At 45.0% G+C, this 17,897-nt stretch overlaps 1 protein-coding gene across 1 annotated transcript in view; it reads left to right on the top strand.

Annotated features, from left to right (window-relative positions):
* Window positions 1–17,897, top strand: part of Xrra1 (X-ray radiation resistance associated 1) — a 62,711-nt gene that overhangs the window by 6,976 nt on the left and 37,838 nt on the right. The window contains exons 3-7 of the mRNA XM_028770709.1: window positions 1,418–1,515; window positions 6,912–7,087; window positions 10,678–10,749; window positions 11,772–11,844; window positions 15,513–15,610. Of these exons, the coding sequence (XP_028626542.1) occupies window positions 1,422–1,515; window positions 6,912–7,087; window positions 10,678–10,749; window positions 11,772–11,844; window positions 15,513–15,610 (513 nt within the window). The 5' untranslated portion in view covers window positions 1,418–1,421. The remainder of the gene's footprint in view (window positions 1–1,417; window positions 1,516–6,911; window positions 7,088–10,677; window positions 10,750–11,771; window positions 11,845–15,512; window positions 15,611–17,897) is intronic.

Genomic DNA, 17,897 nt, shown 5'->3' with positions numbered 1-17,897 from the left:
CCAGTCCCAAGCATTTTCTCATTAGATCATCAAAACAGTTCCACAGAAGAGGTCCACTTACTATCTACATTTCATTAGAGGGAGAGACTGAGGCAGTGTGGTGAAATGTTAAATAATTTAAGTGTCCAAGGCTGCACAGTAAGTATCTTACCAGCATTTGATCCATGCTCTGTATGTAGTGACTGCCCTCCAGGGCTGGGACTAGTAGAAAGCATTGGTTGCCTTTTGCTCCCTTTTGTGAGCCAGGGAGTGCATCCCCAGACATTCCCTACACCCCACACCCCCAAACCCTGCCCTGCTGCCTCCTTTCTCTTGACCTCTCCTGCTTGTCTCTCTCCCTTTCACAGCACAGGTCTTTGGAAAACATGTTTGCGGTTCCCTTGCTTGGGTTGCTCTGCCTCCCTCTCCCCACTCTGCAGCACATCGGTATTTAGTTCTCCCCTTCCCTGGAAGCCGACTGTTGTTTCCTCATGGCCTGTGTTAGCAGTTAACCTTAGCTGGCTTCCCAGCTCTTCCTCTCGGGTGTTTTCTCTTTATCCTGGCTTAGTTCCTGTGTTAATGTAGCTCACACTGGCTTGGCACAGCATTCCCTACTTGCCGTATCCATTGCCAGTCTCATTCATTGGCACCAATTTTGTCAGGACTTCTTTTTCAAGTACAGCTCTGGTCATGACTTATACAAAGCTCAGACGTTGACTTTATCTTCCAGTTACCTACAGTTTGAAACCACAGCCATCCCCGCCCTGAACCCCACCCCTCATAGCAAATACCCTTCAGGAGCAGGCACTATCTTCCTGTCCTGCTTCGCTGGCAAAGAATCCCAGATGCATACCCTTCTGGTCCTGAGACTGACAGCTTCGTCTTGAGCACCGCAATGCCCTCAGTTCTTTGGCTCTTCCTTTTTGGACCATTTATTCTTCTCTCCATCAGTAAATTCAGTTTACCCCTCAAATTGAATTTATCCAGTCAAAACTTGGTTTGAGCATCACTTTTCCTAAAATGTGAGCCCCATTTCTCTGAACTCTGTTAAAACAAAGACAACTGTTCTTCACATGTGATCTGCTCACTCCCCTGGGAAGGTAGGATTGCCCCCCCCCCCCCACTTTACAGACAAGGACTTTGAGACTCGGTGGAGCAGAGGAACTTCCTTATCACACAGCAAGGCAAGGATTCAAACCAGGTCTTTCTGAGCTTAATCTAGTATTCTGCTGAATTAGGACTGGTCTGAACTGGAAAGCCCAGGCCCCGCCTCCCTGATCTGCTCACAGCAGCCCCGTTTCTGAAGCAGAGCCTCTTGGTCCTTAGATTTAGGATGCTCAGGACACACTGGTCTTGGTAGGCTCACAAATGGCACTGGGTGAAGGGTTCCCCTGCACCATTTTACTCTTCTGACTCCCCACTGCCCTGTATCCTTCAGGGAGATGGTGTCTTCAGGAATGTACAAAATGGATAATGGCAAGCCTTGCCTCAACAACTGCTTTCCAGCCAAAAGTCTCCTTCGGTTGCCGGACGAAGGTGAGGTGACATCTCTGTTGCTGCCTCTTCTCTACACCCAGCTCCTGCCTTGCGCCATTTTTCCTCGTTTTCTCCTTGCCACTCAGGCCCTTCCCCTCCCACCCCTCTTTATGCAGCAGCCTCATAGGCTTTCTGTAGTGTGCATTTAACCGCAGTGGCTCTGCTCAGACCGTGGCCTCCCATTGCTGACACCTGTAGAGGCCCATCATGTCGGTCGCAACCTAACCCACCCTTACTCTCTGCCACAACCCCTTTCCTTCATTGATGCTTCTCTCCCAGGATGCTCTTTTCACACAGCGTTTGGATTTGTCCCGAGTGTTCCAGCCTTCCTTCCAGTTAGCCAGAGTCTTCCATCCACAAAGCCCTATCCTTCTCCCACAGTTTTCAAAGACCGTCTTATGACCTGAATCTGCTGTGTACCTTTCTTCCTTTCCTCTTATTAGATGAGCAATCATGCTCTGTTCCACTCCTGAATGAAGTTGCTAATGCTTCTGTTATTTTTCAAATATCCATCTAGTTACTTCCCCTTCCCCCTGGGCAGGGACTTTTACAGTGAACACAGCCCTAGAGGTGGAACACTGTCTAGAAGTCAGGTAGCTCTGTTGCTTCAGATGAGTAGGTCAAGAGAAAAGCCCACCTTCTTTAACCCCTGGTTTTGTGACTTGTTGCCCTCTCTATTATTAAGTATCCCCTTATCATCAGTAAGGGGATTGACTAGTCAATGCCTAAAGCATGAGTAATGCAAACCATATATGCATATAAACCATATATATGTATACACACACACACACACACACATATATACACACTGCATCATTCCATACATATAGACCTGATAAGGTTTAATTCATAAACTAGGAATAGTATGAGATTAACTTAGAGTTAAAACTGTTCTAGTCAGCTGATAGTAAATGGAATAATTGTATCAGTTTGCTATAATGAATCAGTTATGTAACTTTCTAATCCTGCCTCAGGTCATTGGCCAATCAGCCCTTTATTGACAGGCAAATGCTTTCATACAGTACACAAGAGATTATCTCTACAAAGTTGTTTTAAATTCTTTTTTTATTTCTGGAATTTTCCACTTATTATTTTTAGGTCATAGTTGAATACTAGCAACTGAAAACCTTGGAAAAGGGGACCACAGAATATATAGGATATTGATAGATTCTTCTCTAGTTTATTCTCTAATTTGTTGAGGTGTGTAGTAACTAGGGATCAATTGTAGGGCCTCCCACATGACAGGCCAGGATTTTACCACTAAGCTACATCTCAGCCCTGTTCTTCCTGTTTCTCCAAAGGGATTTCAGTTTGCACTTAGGCATTGTTTCTGGCCACCTACTTACTTGAATCCTGTGAGGAAACAATGTGGATTTATGCTTTCTCTCCCTCTCTCCCTTCTTCCCTCTTTTCCTCCCTCCCTCAAACTCTCTCCACACACAGAAGAAAAAGACAGAGACAGATAGACAGACAGACAGAGAGACAGAGGTGGGAGGGAGGAGCTTATCTGCCTGTGTTGGTATGCATACTCGCTAAGAGCAAGGAGGTGTGGACTTAGTGAAGAATGTACTTGCTACCTGGATCTTGGTTTCTAAATACCATTCTCCAAAGAGAGGAGTAAGAGATCCTCAGAAAAATAGATGTTCACAGGTCTGAGGTAAGGAAAAAAGAATTCAGGTTGGACTTTAAACATCTTATGGTACCAGAAAGCAAAGAAGTGCTCAGAGCATCATAGAGGGCAGGTTGAAAGGACACAGGAGTCAGACAACAGAGCCACATCTGGGAAATAAATAATGGTTGGATAAATATTCATGAGCCCATAATGATATAAATAAACATTTAAGCCAGTAAATAAGTGAGAGAGAAGAAGCATCTTTTTCTTATGGTAAAACTCTGATTAATCAGTACAGAAGACATGAGGGAAATATAAAATCACTATTCAAATATCACAGTAATTTTTTTACAGCTAAAACTCACTTTTGGGTAATATGTCAGTCAGGATTCTTTAAAGAAATAAGGCTAGTAGGAGATAAGTAGATGGATGAATGGATAGATGATAGATGATAGATAGATAGATAGATGATAGATAGATAAAGCAAGCAGGTGGGTAACATAGGAATTGACTCATGTGATGGGAGAGAGGCTTCGGTGACTCCTGGGGAGAGCTAATCTAAAGTAGATATTTGTTTTGTTTCCTGATAGTAAGAATGAAACACCATGCTTTGCATAAGTTGACTAAGTTCTACCACTGAGCTACATCCCAGCACATTTTTTTTTTTTTTGAAACTGAAGTCTCTAGGTAGCCCTGGCTGTCCTAGAACTCACTATGTAGACAAGCTGACCTTGAATTTACAGAGATTCACCTGCCTCTGACTCTGGAGTGCTGGGATTAACTATGTACACCCCACTGTAGTCTTGAAGCGGAACTTCTGTTTTCTCTAGGAAATCTCATGTTTTGCCTCTTAATCTTCACCTGATGGAGTGAGGTAGAGTCACCTACATTATCAAGTACTTCTCTCACTAACACCACCTTACTAATTAAAACTACAAAATGCTGTCACAGCAATACAGTGTTTGAACAGTTGCATATGATAACCCAGAAAGGCTGACACACAGCAATTTGGGATGCAGAAAAAAAAATTGGGTAGAAGTATGAGAAATGAGACATTTGAACAACTTTCTAGTTATAGTTATCAGTAACAAAGGTAAAAAATAAATAGCTTTCAGTATCGAAATCAGGAAGACCCAACTCTGAATGAAAGTGATCAAAGTTAGCACTGTGGGGCTGGGCAGTGCCTCGGTAAGGAAGAACACTTGCAGCAAGCAAGAGGACCCATCTGCAGCACCCATGTAAAAGTTGAGCATGGCCATATACGCCCGTCACTCCAGAATTTGGGACAAAGACAGGAAGATTTCTGGGGTTTTGCTGACTGGCCAGCATAGCTGAAGTGGTGAGCTTCCAGTTCAACAAGAAACTCTGCTTCAAGGGAGCAAGGTAGAGAGTAACAGAGATACTTTACATGTTCCTCTGGCTTTCACATGCGCAGCTGCACACGTATGTGCACATGCGCTCATACATCATGCATATATATGTCTATGTATATACATACCACACACATAGAACAAACACTAGCATCAATGTGTTGTATTATAGTACATTTCTATGACCCCAGCACTCAGGAGGCTGGGGCAGGAAACTTGTAAGTTTGAAGTCAGCCTGGACTGTATGGTGAGAACCTGTCTCAAAAACAAGGTATCACCACCAGAAATAACGCATAGCGAGTTTTCTGATATGAGGCACAAGGCAAGGCACAGTTTGCTTTTGTGGTAGCTTGCCAAGTTCAAAGCCTCAGTCTAATCCTGGGAAAGCTTTAGACAAGTTCACACAGGTGGATATCTTACTTTGGATATTTTAATATTTAACTGACAAGCACTCTTCACAAGTGTCAAGCCTGCAGGAGGAGAGAGTGGGATGGAGCGCCGCCTCTCCAGTTGGAGCAGACTAAGAAGCCATGCCAGCTGAATGTGACATGAGATCCTGGCTTAGATCCTGGGACAAGGGGAGGACATTAGTCAGGAAATTGGCAGATTTCAAAGAAGGGCTGACATCAATCAGTAGCTGATGTTGCATCAGTGCTAACTGCTTGGGTTCAGTAATTTCGTGGCTGTTACAAAGGCAAGAACAGAACATTAGGGGAGCTGGGTGAAGGCTATGTGGCAATTTGACTGTTTTTGCAACTTTTCTAGAAGTCTAAAATTATCTCAAGATGAAAAATCATAAAGCAAAACAGAACAATCCTTCCTTGATCTTTCTGCTAAAAGCTGTAGCATCCCTGTGCTTCGTCTGCTTCAGCGCGTTCCATGGGCTGCCTCTCCTGACCTTTCTAGCTTCCTCCCATTGATCTCCTGCCACATCTGGGCCTTTCCTCTTGGCCACTTTGTGTTTTCACACCAACTCAGACTGTTACCTTCAGGAGTCAGGGCTATGCAGGGTGAGTCAAGGAGTACCGAAACCTTTGCCCAGGTGGGGCAGCCTTTGCTGGCGGGGTACCAGACTACCTAGCCAGAGCAGAAGTGGGAAATGCCTCACATGAGACCAGAGCAGGCAGGACTGGCAACAGTGGTTGAGTGTGGAGCCAAGCCCTGGCAGGCAGGGCTAGGAGCTGCTGCCTGCCAGAGCCCGTGGCTCTATCCTGGGCCCCACAGCTATTCTGTCGTTTGTCATCCAGCCCTTCATATATCTGGGCATCTATTGTTCTTCCCTCCACCTAGACTGCCTTAGTTCCAATCCTCAACAATGGAATTCCTTCAGCTTAGTAGAGCTATCTCATGCTGGAAGGTTCACTGGACTTCCACACTAGCTCAGATATTATTGAACTGTTAGGGGTCAGGGCTTCTGTCATGTTCATTGCCATGACCCCAGCTCTCAGCACAAAGTAGATGTTCACAAACATCTAAGCAGATGATGACGTGGGCTCACTAAGTCATTCGTTTAGCAGTGGTCACAGTGGTGAGTTCTGTTCAGGCCATGCAGCTAAGAAGATGAGTTAGTTAGACAAGGCCCCTGCTGTTAAAGAGTTTCTATTCCAGAGGGGAGGGAATGTGGGCCACAAATGAATACATAAATAATATAAAGATTACAGTTAATACATGGGTAGATTAATTGCTAATGTGGAAGATGACAGATTATAGAATGTCATCATGATTTTTAAATGGACTTACTATGAATGTTATAATCTTGTTTTTAATTTTAAGATAGGGTTCCATGTAACCCAAGCTGGCCTCAAACTTGCTGTGTAGCCAAAGATGACCTTGGGTCCTCCTAGTTCCACTCTGAGTATTGAGATTACAGGTGTACTCCACTATAACAAGTTTTATAAAGTGGGTGGGGGTGTGAACTGAGGTTTCATGTATGCTAGGCAAATGCTTGGCCAACAGAGTTAATCCCTGGGCGTCATGTCATTCTTCATCCTGACGTATGGAATTGAGGTCACAGAGTCCTTACCTAGGAGATGATCAGTGGTAGAGTAGGTGCCTAGCATTGAGAGAATAATCCTCTGTGCTGACAGGGATCAGGGAGGACAGAAGATAACAGAAAGAATCTGATTCTGTCTCTTAAACAGTAGCCTTGGGAGGCACACATTTGGAGATAAGGAAGGAGTTGGGCAGCCGTCCCACCCTTCTCATCCTAAGCCGTTTCATCCGTAGCATAGCCCTCACTGAGCTTAGAGGCTCTTAGAGACGTGTGCACAGACACGCTTCAGCAGTAGTGAGTGCTTGGTAGTGCCAGCACTCAGGAACTATTGGGGTTTGGGCATTAGGGATAAATATTCTGTATTCGTACCCTTGGCTTCAGAGGAATTTGGCCCTACTCACTGTCCCAATCTTCCCGACAGGCCGGGGACACTGGATAGTGGCTCGGAAAGGCAGCATGAAGAAAGGGGTAGCTAAGGCATCCACCGATGGTCAGGAAAACCAGAAGAAGGTTTCTTTCGACACTGGGTTGAAGAAAATATCTCGGCGAGATAGCCAGGCAGACATTCTTGGACACATCTTGGACCGGTCTTTTCTGGTGAGAGTAAATGCATCCCTGAATGGCTGACAGCATTATTGAAGGGAAGGGGAAAGGAGGAACGAGGATTTCCCTGCTTTGTCTGTCTAGGGGCAAGGACTGGTCTTGCCCAGGTACCATTACTCCTACCTGACTTCAAGCCATGAGAGTGATGGTGGCAAATTCATTGTGGCTGATGATGAAATAGCCCTGGAAATGTCCTTTAACACGTGAAACTTTTACACACACCCTGCGAGACAGGCCTAGGATTGCCATCCTTACTCTATTGTTGCCACTGGTAGACATGGAAAAGAGGACCCACATATGGCCAGTGAATGGCCAGACCAGGATTAAAACCCAGATCTACTGACTCTAAAACCTGTACCTTTATATTATTATGTAAAATGGCCAGACAGGGTGGCACATACCCTTAATTTCTGTACTCTGGGAGGCAGAGGCACTGGATCTCTGTGAACCTACTTAGTGAGACTCTGGCTGTAAGAGAAAAGAAAGACATTTTACAAAGTGAAAAGTCTTATGTCAGTTGGAAAGGCAAAAGTGTCTCAGAAATCAAAGGTAGACTGAGGGTCCTGAGCCAGCACTGAGGAGGGACGAGAGATCCCTGTGTGCCGTGTTGTGCTCTGCTCTGTGGTCACTTCTCCAGGAGCCAGGGAGACCAGGGAGGTCCTGCTTTCCCAGAGGCTTTGTCCTTTGGTTTCAGCATCTGTCTGGAGGCAGGAGGACTCCAGACCTGAGGCAGTCTCTCTGAAGAGACCTGGATGGTAGGTTGGAGACCAGCCAGGCAGATTCACATCTATTCTATGCAACGCTTCAGTAGCTTTGCAGAGAAAGATGGATTTTATAAGTTAACACTAATGGGCAGCGTGGGCTCTCGCTGCTCCCTGGGAAGAACTCTGTCAGCCTCGCTCATTCCCACATTCTGCTGGTAAGTCCCAAGACGTGTGCATCAGAGGTTGCAAGAGAATGTGGCTGGGCCGCCTCACCTTATTGAATAGCACAGGCTTTCTGCAGAGCCCGTGGGATCTGTTTCTCTGTTAGGACCGCTCCTCATTGGGAGTTCAGAGGATGGAAACAGCAGTACAGAGGTTGGGCAGACCACGTCACTCCATGGTGTTCTTTGTCCCCTCATTCCCAAATACAACTGACACTGCATATCCACTATTCCTCACCCACAGATTCAAACAGCCACGTACTGAAACGCTTGAAAAAGAAAGCAAAAGTATGCAGTACACATGTGCATACTCTTGTATTCCTAGTCCCTAAACCATATGGCATAACAACTGTTTACATATGATTCCACTATGTACATATTACATGTATTGGCTATTATCAATAACCCAGAGATGATTGGAAGTCTATAGGAGGATATGCATAGGGTTTTGTTTTTAAGCCACTGCACTATTTTAAACAAGGAACTTGAGGGCCAGAGAGATGTCTCAGGGGTTGAGAAAAATAGCTGTTCTTCCAGAGTACTCAGGTTCAATTCCCAGCACCCACATGGAAGTTCAGGACATCTGTAGATCCCAGTTCCAGGGGGATCTAAAGCCCTCTTCTAACATCTGCAGATGTCTTAGGGTTTCTGTTGCTGTAAAGAGACACCATGAGAAAGTCAACTCTTACAAAGGACAATTATTTAACTGAGGCTGGCTTACTGCTTCTGAGGTTCAGTCCATTATCATCATGGTGGGAAGCATGGCAGCATCCAGGTAGGCATGGTGCTGGAGGAGCTGAGAGTTCTACATCTTGTTCTGAAGGCAAACAGAAGACTGACTCTTCTAGGCAACTAGGAGGAGGATCTCCAAGCCCACTACAACAGTGACACACCTTCTCCAACAAGGCCACACCAACTCCAACAAGGCCATACCTAATAGTGCCACTCCCTATGGGCCAAGCATATTCAAACCACCGCAACAGGTATCAGGCACAAGTGTGATGCACAGACATACATATAGGCAAACACCCAGATGTATAAAATAAAGGTAATTTTTAAGATTATTTGTTAATTAAGTGTTTGAATGTCCCTGTTTTTGCATCTTAGCATTTCCAGCAGGTGTGTGTGTGTGTGTGTGTGTAGGGTGACCATCCCCATGTGAGTTTCTGTATTAGCCAGCATGGTTTGTCACCTACACTGCTGCTTCGGGTAGAGGAAACAGTGAGAATGCTTTTCAGAGCAATGGGATCTCTGTGCTGCCTCTCAGTTCACGGGCACCTCAGATTACACTACTGCACATATGCCATTGACCCCACATCCCTAAATGCATCATTCTGGCTAATATTACCTCTCTGCTGGTACTAACTAGCCATTCACTGAGCTTGTAACCAGGGGTTATAGTTTACACTTGCCTCTCACCCTCTGTTGACACTCCCACATTACCAAGTCCTGGAGCTTCTATTAAACAGCCATCAAGCCTACTTCCTTTCTTGTCTTCCACTACAACTGTGAACGAGGCCACCATCATCTCTTTTTGGGCTAACCACGTAACTCTTAACTAGTTCAAACCAGTTAGAATGCTTTTCTTTAGAGTCATCGAGACAGCTCAGTGGGTAAAAGCTCTTGCTGGAAAAGTCATTAACAACATCTGGCATATTGGTCTCTTCTGTCTTCTTATCCTTTCTGAGTAGGTCAGATAAGCTGATCTTTATGGAACTGCTGTCAGCCCCTACTTAATCTACTCCCTTGTTCAGAGCCAGTGTGGATCTGCATGGTTTCATAATTCCCTCTCTAAAAACACCCTGCCTTCTGCCTGGGAGGCCTTTGCACTCCCTGCCCACTGCATAGGACCATCTCCTATAGCTTAGCTGTCAGCTGGAAAATCACACCCTCAAGGAAATGTTTCCTCCTTTTAAGACTCATGTTGAGGCCTCCTGTTTCCACATCTCACTGGATCTTGAATTTCTCCTTTAAAATAATCATTACATTTCTGAGTACTTGCTATTTCCCTTCCCACTAAGTGGTCACTCTGAGAAAGTATGGAAGGCATCTGCTGCGTCTGCACTGTCTTCTCTGAGCCTGTTTGAAATCTCTTCACAGTAGGCACCATACAGAATAGGCCATGATAGACGGGACAAGGAATTCTGCAGCGCTGAACTAGGAGATATTCTGAAGCTGATTTCTGATCCTAACTTTTCCATTGTGTACAGTGACACATGGCAGACAAAAATGGATAGTTTAATGAGTACAGATTGACTCCAAATCACACATCCACCATGTTCTAGCTACAGGGCCTCAGGCAAGGCAACTTTCATCTCTTAACCTCATTAAAAGGAGGAACTAAACTCTTTAACTAAAGTAATACTGGAAGAGAGAGCTCAACCCTTTAACACAACTAATAAGTATTAAGAAACACTACTTATATTAAAGGGGGGTTCAGTTAGGGTTAAGCAAAAGTTTGTTAATACAGTCAGTACAGTTCATGCCCAAAGTCATTCTCAATTAATACTTGGTGAATGAATGAATGAGTGAATGAATGCATAAGCAAACAAATAGCAAGTCTATGAGAGTGCCCAGGGAGAAAACACTCAACAGAAGTAACTCAACTCATTACATTCTCTTGGGACCTTGGGGACCAACTCTGTGTCCTGTGTTTCAGCTAAAGCACCACTCTGCCAGAAAGCCATCAGACCTTTGCACTATCAACGTGAGTGGCATGAAGTTCTCCAAGGTGAGGCCAGCATCAAAGGCATGACTGAGCCAGGTGTCAGGGAACCCGGATGCTTTGGTTTGTGTATGGCACCTCCACAGTCCCTGGGAACTAGAAATTAGTTACATAGAAAGAGGGAGAAGAGGTGGGCAGACAGGGGTGGAAACAATATTCATACACAAACCTTGCTATGAATTTGGTATTCTGTGAATTAGAAAAATTCACCTTAAGAATCTGTTCTTGAGACTAGGGCATAGAAGATGGTGAGACTTGACTAGGGAGTTTGGGTAGAGTCTAACTCCTTGTGTGGAGTTCCCATCACATGAGCTAACTGTATGGTAGGGTACAGAAACTCTCACGATGAGGAAGCATGTATGAGAATGTGTGTAGCACCTTGTTTATGACAATTGAAGCTTTGAAACAGACTAGATGTGTAAACAGCAGAGGAGGATAACTTGTCGTATATTCAAGCAAGGAATTCAAATGGATGAATTGGACCTATGTGTATCGACATAGATTAATCTCCACAGATCTATAAACACCTTGTGTAAATCTCAAAGCCATACTCTCGAGTAAAAAGACACATTGGTACCACAGCATGAATATAAAGTTTTAAAACATGTAAATAGCCCTATGTATAATTGATGGGTATAAACATTGTGGTGTATGTTATATACATGAAAGCCAAGAGCAGGGGTAAGGTGTGGGGTTTGAGGAGACACATGGAGGGTGTGGAAACAGAGGTCATACGTCTTCTGATAGTTTCTTTCACATTTAGACAGTTCAGACTCAGGTCATTAAAACTGGGTCACGGTGGCTACATCTTCCAAGTAGCACTCACTGTGCTTTTCAATACATTTAAAGTATTTCGGGGTAGAAGAAAACAGAAAAGTCCCCACCACCCTCTCCGAGTGGCTGCTCATGCACTAAGAATGTGTCTTAGTCCCTCTTAGGCATTTGCCCTCTTGACAGCTGCTGTGGTGCTTCTACAGGCTCCTGGGCAGGGAACTAATCCTGTATTTCTCTGGGATGCTTTCTGACAGGCAAAGGAAAAGGACTTCAAACATTTTACGTCTGTGATTTATATCAATGCCTCTGAAAACCTGCTGCCTCTAGGTGAGCTTTCTCTTCTTATTACCTGTCCTCCTAGCCCACAAAGCACTTGTGTTAGGATTTGTCTGTCTGTCCATCTGGGATCGGCCTCTCATGGCCAGGAGATCGCTCTGGAGAGAGCACAGATCTCAATTCTGGTGCTGAGCTGTCACTCACCAAGGGTTTCCCTGACAGCTCCTCTCCACAAACACAGATAATCCTCTCCTCCAGCCTGACAGGACACCTTGCAAACTCCAGTGAGAGAAAGGGCCTCTTAGTAATCCCACAGATCCACAGTGACCCCTGCTGGTGCCAGGACTGTGTGGCCTTTAGAAAGAAAGGCACCCAGTTGCTGCTCTGGAGAGCTTATGATTGGTAGGAGAGATGGGCTCAGACCAAAAGCAGGGCACATATAAGCACTGGTACAGGAAGATCGGAAGACACCAGGCAAGCATATCAGAGCGACTTTAACCCAGTCCAGCAAGTCAGGAAACTTAGGTAAGAGCACCTAAAACAGGATCAAAAAATAAATACGCTGTGCTGGCAAGATGGCTGAGTGTGTTCAAGCACCTGCTGCCAAGCTTGGTAACCTGAATTCAATCCCCAATACTCACGTGATAGAAGTAGGGAACCAGCTCCTGGAAAACCGTCCTCTGACATCTGCATGTGCACACCACACACACACACACACACACACACACACACACACACACTCAGAAAGGGGGGGAGGAAACTGACTCAGGAATTGGTAAAGGTGCTTTGGGTTGAGGGGCAGCTGTGGACTGGAACTTCCTGGTCAGGAAGACTGTACAGGGGATACATGAGGAGAAAAAGCTGAGGTTAGACACACTGGCAGGGACTTGATCATCAAGGGCTTTGAGAGTTGAGCTTAGTCCTCTAGACAGAAGAGGTGTGGAAGGCTTTTAATCAGGGAAGCTCAGAAGAGGGGTTTCCATGGGAGCGGGATGAAGCTTGAGATGGGTCCTGAAGGGGATTGAGAGAGAGATCTGGGAAGAGTGGGAATCACAGGACTTGGGAACCTGAGAGGATGTTACTCAGAGACAGTTCTAGAAGGGGGGCATTGATAAGTTTGTCTCAATGAGTTGGAGGGGAGCTTCTATCAAAGCATCAGATGAGATCTCTACCTTAGAAGAAAGTATAGTCTGCTAGGAGATGTCTTGGTATAAACAGGCCAAAAGGCCTGTGATAGATGCCCAGCCTCACTAAGGAAGAAAACAGCACCAGGACAGTTTTATGTCCATCAAATTTTGGCAAGTGTGAAAAACTCCAACCACAGCCAGCCCTGGGGAGGCAGTGGAGAGTCTCCGTGAAAGTCAAATATAAGAAAGCAGTGTTACTCCTTAGGGGAAATTTGGTAGTGTCTGTTAAAATTCAAGACAGGGACGGAGAGCAGGGCTGTGAAGAGCATTTGATGCTCTTGCAAAGGACCCAGGTTCAATTTCTAGCATCCATGGGGGCCACTCACAGCCACCTATAACTCCAGTTCCGGGGGATCTGGTGATCTCTTCTAGCTTCCATGGGCTTTCGCACATCCTCACTGCACACAAGAGCACGCAGGAGCGCATACATATAATAAGTAAGCAAGTAAGTAAGTAAATAAATAAATAAATAAATAAATCTTTTATAAGTTTAGATAGTCACTGCCTTTAGTAGCTCGGTTTCTAGGACTGTATTCTACAGAGAGAGACTTACACAAGGAACGTCCCCTAGTCAGTCTCTGTTGGACTTGACTGAACATCCTGACTCACGGGCTTTTGTAGGCTACATGGTACAGCAGCTTCACTTAGAAAGTTCTAAGTGCTTCTACACTATGCCCCCATTGTACAGCCTCAGGAGTCCTACAGTGGAGCCATGGTTGGCTATCTTGCAGTGCTTCCCACTAGCCAAGAGTTACCCTGGATGCTGGGCAGAAACTCTCATTGAGTAAATGCAGGAATCGCCCTTGTTTGGAAATCTCATCAATACAGCAACCAATGTGCCATTCCATAGGTCTGTGTTACAGCATTCCCACGAAGGATATGTCTGATTATAGGAGTCACCACTTAAAGTCATGTACCCCCTTCGGGTATTTATAATTTATACTTTCTCTTGGTCCAGACACAACTTACCAATCTGCAATCATTTTTACCACAAGCAATAGTTGCCTAGTAACACAGTTACTATAGCAAGTGCTCCAGGTTACCAGGGAAACAGGCCTAGAAAGTGAATCTAAGAACCAGTTGTCATGCAATAAGGAGTTTTTGATTACCCCCTTCCCACATAGGTTAAATGCTACCAACAGGAAAAGCTAGTGCATGTCTAGACTAGAAAGGTAACTAAGACATTGGACAACTTTAACATTGAATATTCTTCAAGTCATACTGCTAAAGGAGCAAAGCCACTGCACAGCAGTTTTTGTAAGAAGACTGTATTTCAATACATACATGAGAAAAATATTAGGTATATATATGAAATTTTAAACAGTTGACACTAAATATTGGGACTAAAGGAACCTGGGATGTTGAACTATTTGGGGTGGGCATGTTAGCATCTCTAATCAGAAGTAACAGAGGTTATCTAGGAGTGTGGCTCAGTGGTGGAGAGTCTGCCTAGCGTGCATGAGACCCTCAGGTGGGTCCCTGGATTGGGAAGAGGAAAAAAAGAATATATCATTTTTAAACGGGCAGGCCTTGCATTTGAACAGACTTAGTTTTCTACTTACCGGCAACCCTCTCTCTCTGTCTCTGTCTCTCTGTCTGTCTCTCTGTCTCTGTCTGTCTGTCTGTCTCTCTCTCTCTCTTTCTCGCTCTCTCTTTTTTTTGTTTTTTGTTTGTTTGGTTGGTTGGTTTGGTTTGTTTTGTTTTTTCGAGACAGGGTTTTTCTGTATAGCTCTGGCTGTCCTGGAACTCACTCTGTAGATCAGGCTGGCCTCGAACTCAGAAATCCACCTGCCTCTGCCTCCCAAGTGCTGGGATTAAAGGTGTGCACTACCATTGCCCAGGTAAGCAATCTTATTTCTTTTTATTTTTTTTTTTTTTTTTTTTGGTTTTTCGAGACAGGGTTTCTCTGTATAGCCCTGGCTGTCCTGGAACTCACTCTGTAGACCAGGCTGGCCTCGAACTCAGAAATCCGCCTGCCTCTGCCTCCCAAGTGCTGGGATTAAAGGTGTGCGCCACCACTGCCCGGCGCAATCTTATTTCTAACAAGCCACTTAGCCTGCCTGAGCTGCCATGTCCTCAGCCATAGGATGAACAGCACAATTCCTGTTAGTGATAGTGGCTAGAGATTGAATTTTTTCTAAAAGATTGTTTTATTTTTAATTCTATTATGTGTGCATATGCTTTGTGTGTGTGTGTGTGTGTGTGTGTGTGTGTGTGTGTGTGTGTGTACGTACACATGAATGGAGGACCCCTTGGGGCCAGGATTGGTCATTGGAATCCCTAGAGCTGGAGTAATGGGCAATCACAAGCCACCAGTGTGGATGCTGGGAACTAAGCTCTGGTCCTCTGCAAGAACAGTAAATCCTCTTCACCCCCAAGCCGTTTCTCCAGCCTATGGTTAGAGATCTGAGGTCTGCGATAGAAAGCGTCTCCCACAGCTGGAAGCTCAGTGCATGGTCACTGTTAGTTGCCTTCTCCTTAAGCCTTTTCAAGTTCAAGATTCTCTCTCACTCTCTTTCTGTTCCCATGCAGATGTCTTTCACACATTTCCAACCCTAAAGGAACTGGAGCTTGCATTCAATGGCATCAAGATGGTCTATGTGAAATATGGAGACTTCAAGACATTGGAAGTAAGTTGGAGGTAGGAAGTTTGCGATCCTACCTGCTCCCCTGTAAGGAATGAGTATAGGGATCTTGACAGATTCTGACTTTGGGGAAAGGTTCTCTAGGCTTTCACTGCTAGGCTCTTGCTTCATGGCTCTGGCCTCTGGAGAGGGAGGTGGTGATGGTGGTGATGAGGAGGATGGCGGTGGTGATGGGGAAGATGATGAGGGTGGTGACAGTATTAATGGTACTAATGGCAGACAAGTCACTATGGCCAAGCTGTATGGCCCTGGAATATAAGTGCCAAGGGTCATTCATGTTCAGAAGAATCTATAGAAAAGTGAGTTTAAATGGAGTATCATAGGAGGAAGAGTTTCATAGGAGATATATCTCCATAGGTGTTTGGAGAGCTGTGGATCCAGGTTAGGAGCCGGGTGCAGTGAGCTAGAGACTCTGTGGACCGATACCAAAGACACACCTGACCTCAGTAAGCGAGGTTGGTCCCAGTGGACTGGGGTAGTACATACAGGCTGTACCTCTAGTCCCTTGACCCAGAGATGAGCAAGCAAGGCCCCCGTGGATTCAGCAGCACACTAGGGGCGTGTGCACATCCTATGTACGTCTCTAGTTGTTCTCAGAACCCTGGGATAGAGAATACAGATGGTCTGCTTTGCGTAGCCTCGTACTTTCTTACCTCTTCTGATAAATGCTCAAGGGCCACTTTTTTTTTTTTTAACAAGGGAATGAATGTTTTGTCACTATCTGAGAGTCACTGCACACGTGGATTGAGGAATAGTGCCGGAAGTGAGGCTCAGGCCCCTGGCCAGGCCCCATCTCCCTCCCTGCGTAGTGTGCTCTCCTCTGTGTGCTGGCCTCATAGTAACACTTCCATTGACACCTAAGCAACATGTCTACGTGTTGTTAGCTTTGGTAGCTTAAATCTGCAAGCATCAGAGGTCAGCCATGCTTCATATGAGCCTCCCTTAACTTGTTTTAGGGTGACTGATGTTTTCAAAGGGCTGATGGCCTTTATATGCCAGAGTTTGGAAACACTTTTAACTATTGAAATGGACATCATCCCAAGATGGTGGGTATGTCCTCACACTTTGAAAACATCCTGTGCTGAATGGAAAACTGAATTTTCTCCATGTGAATTTTCAAGTCACATTGAAGATGACAGCAGTTTGCTGTGACTTGGGACATGAGTTGGTCCTCAGACTTATTATTTAATAGAAAAAACTCTCAAAGTCCAATAAAACCCAATGGAAGTGGCTGATACAGCTTGGAGCTATGTTGAAGCATCTTTCTGTATTGTATTTTGGTGCCAACAGTGGGAAATAGATCCTAGACCCAAGAGACCCAGGGAGCCATTTCCCCAACCACTGGGCCAAGGTATCTCCTATGGACTTCCATTGTTCTTTGACTTTGTCAGAGAACCCCCTAGAGTTGCATATTGTGCCTTGAATCTTGTCTTCCTCCTTCCAAATACCCAAAACACAACACAGGTACCAGAGGAATATGGTCAGATGCTTTGACTCTACGAGTAACTAGCTTGGAGTCTAACGTTAATCATGATTGGTTTTGTATGTGACCTACTTTATACTTTGATTGCATCTGATGAAGATTATTTATCTGACAGAACCAGCCTTGTCCAAAGGAATTTGTCTACAAAGAAAACAGACTCATTTTAGGATGCAGAATATAAATGAGAAAAGGAAATCTCTGGACAAGTCATTTGTCTCGGCTCTGTGATTTGCAAGGGCTCCCTAGGGAAAAAGATAAACATGTCAAATATCCTGAATTTGCATCTCACAGTAATGAATGCTTTGATGTGTAATAAAAGTCAATGTGACTCAGCCAGATACAGCAGCCAGGCTAGGAATCTTCTGTCCTTGTCTGTCAGAGAGCCTGCCCCAAGGGGAGCGGCCCAGAGTGGAGTTCCTTCAGAGTCAGTTTTGGAAAACTTAGCTTTGCTGTGATTTGATGTTGTGTTTACAAGTCTGAAAACGGTCCAGCAGGACCCCAGCCCCAGCAGCCAGAAGGCATTCTTTCTCACCTTTGTTCTGCTGACTCTTTGCTGGCCCTATGCCTTGTCCAAATAACTTGCCCTTGAGGGTAAAGTTTCTCCCTTTGTAAAATCTGGGCCAGCTCTAACATTCTGCAACCTGTGATCCTACAACTGTTTCTTTCTTTGAGCTACCCCTCATGGAAAGCAAATCTGGATCCAATGTTAAATAGCCAAAGCAGCTAGAATAGGGGTTCACTGGTGTGTGTGTGTGTGTGTGTGTGTGTGTGTGTGTGTGTGTGTGTGTG

The sequence above is a fragment of the Grammomys surdaster genome, unplaced genomic scaffold (assembly GCF_004785775.1).
Source record: "Grammomys surdaster isolate TR1022 unplaced genomic scaffold, NIH_TR_1.0 203, whole genome shotgun sequence".
In the NCBI taxonomy this organism is placed as follows: Eukaryota; Metazoa; Chordata; class Mammalia; order Rodentia; family Muridae; genus Grammomys; species Grammomys surdaster.
Note: the sequence above shows the minus strand (reverse complement) of the source record. Positions and strands in the feature narration are given on the sequence as shown.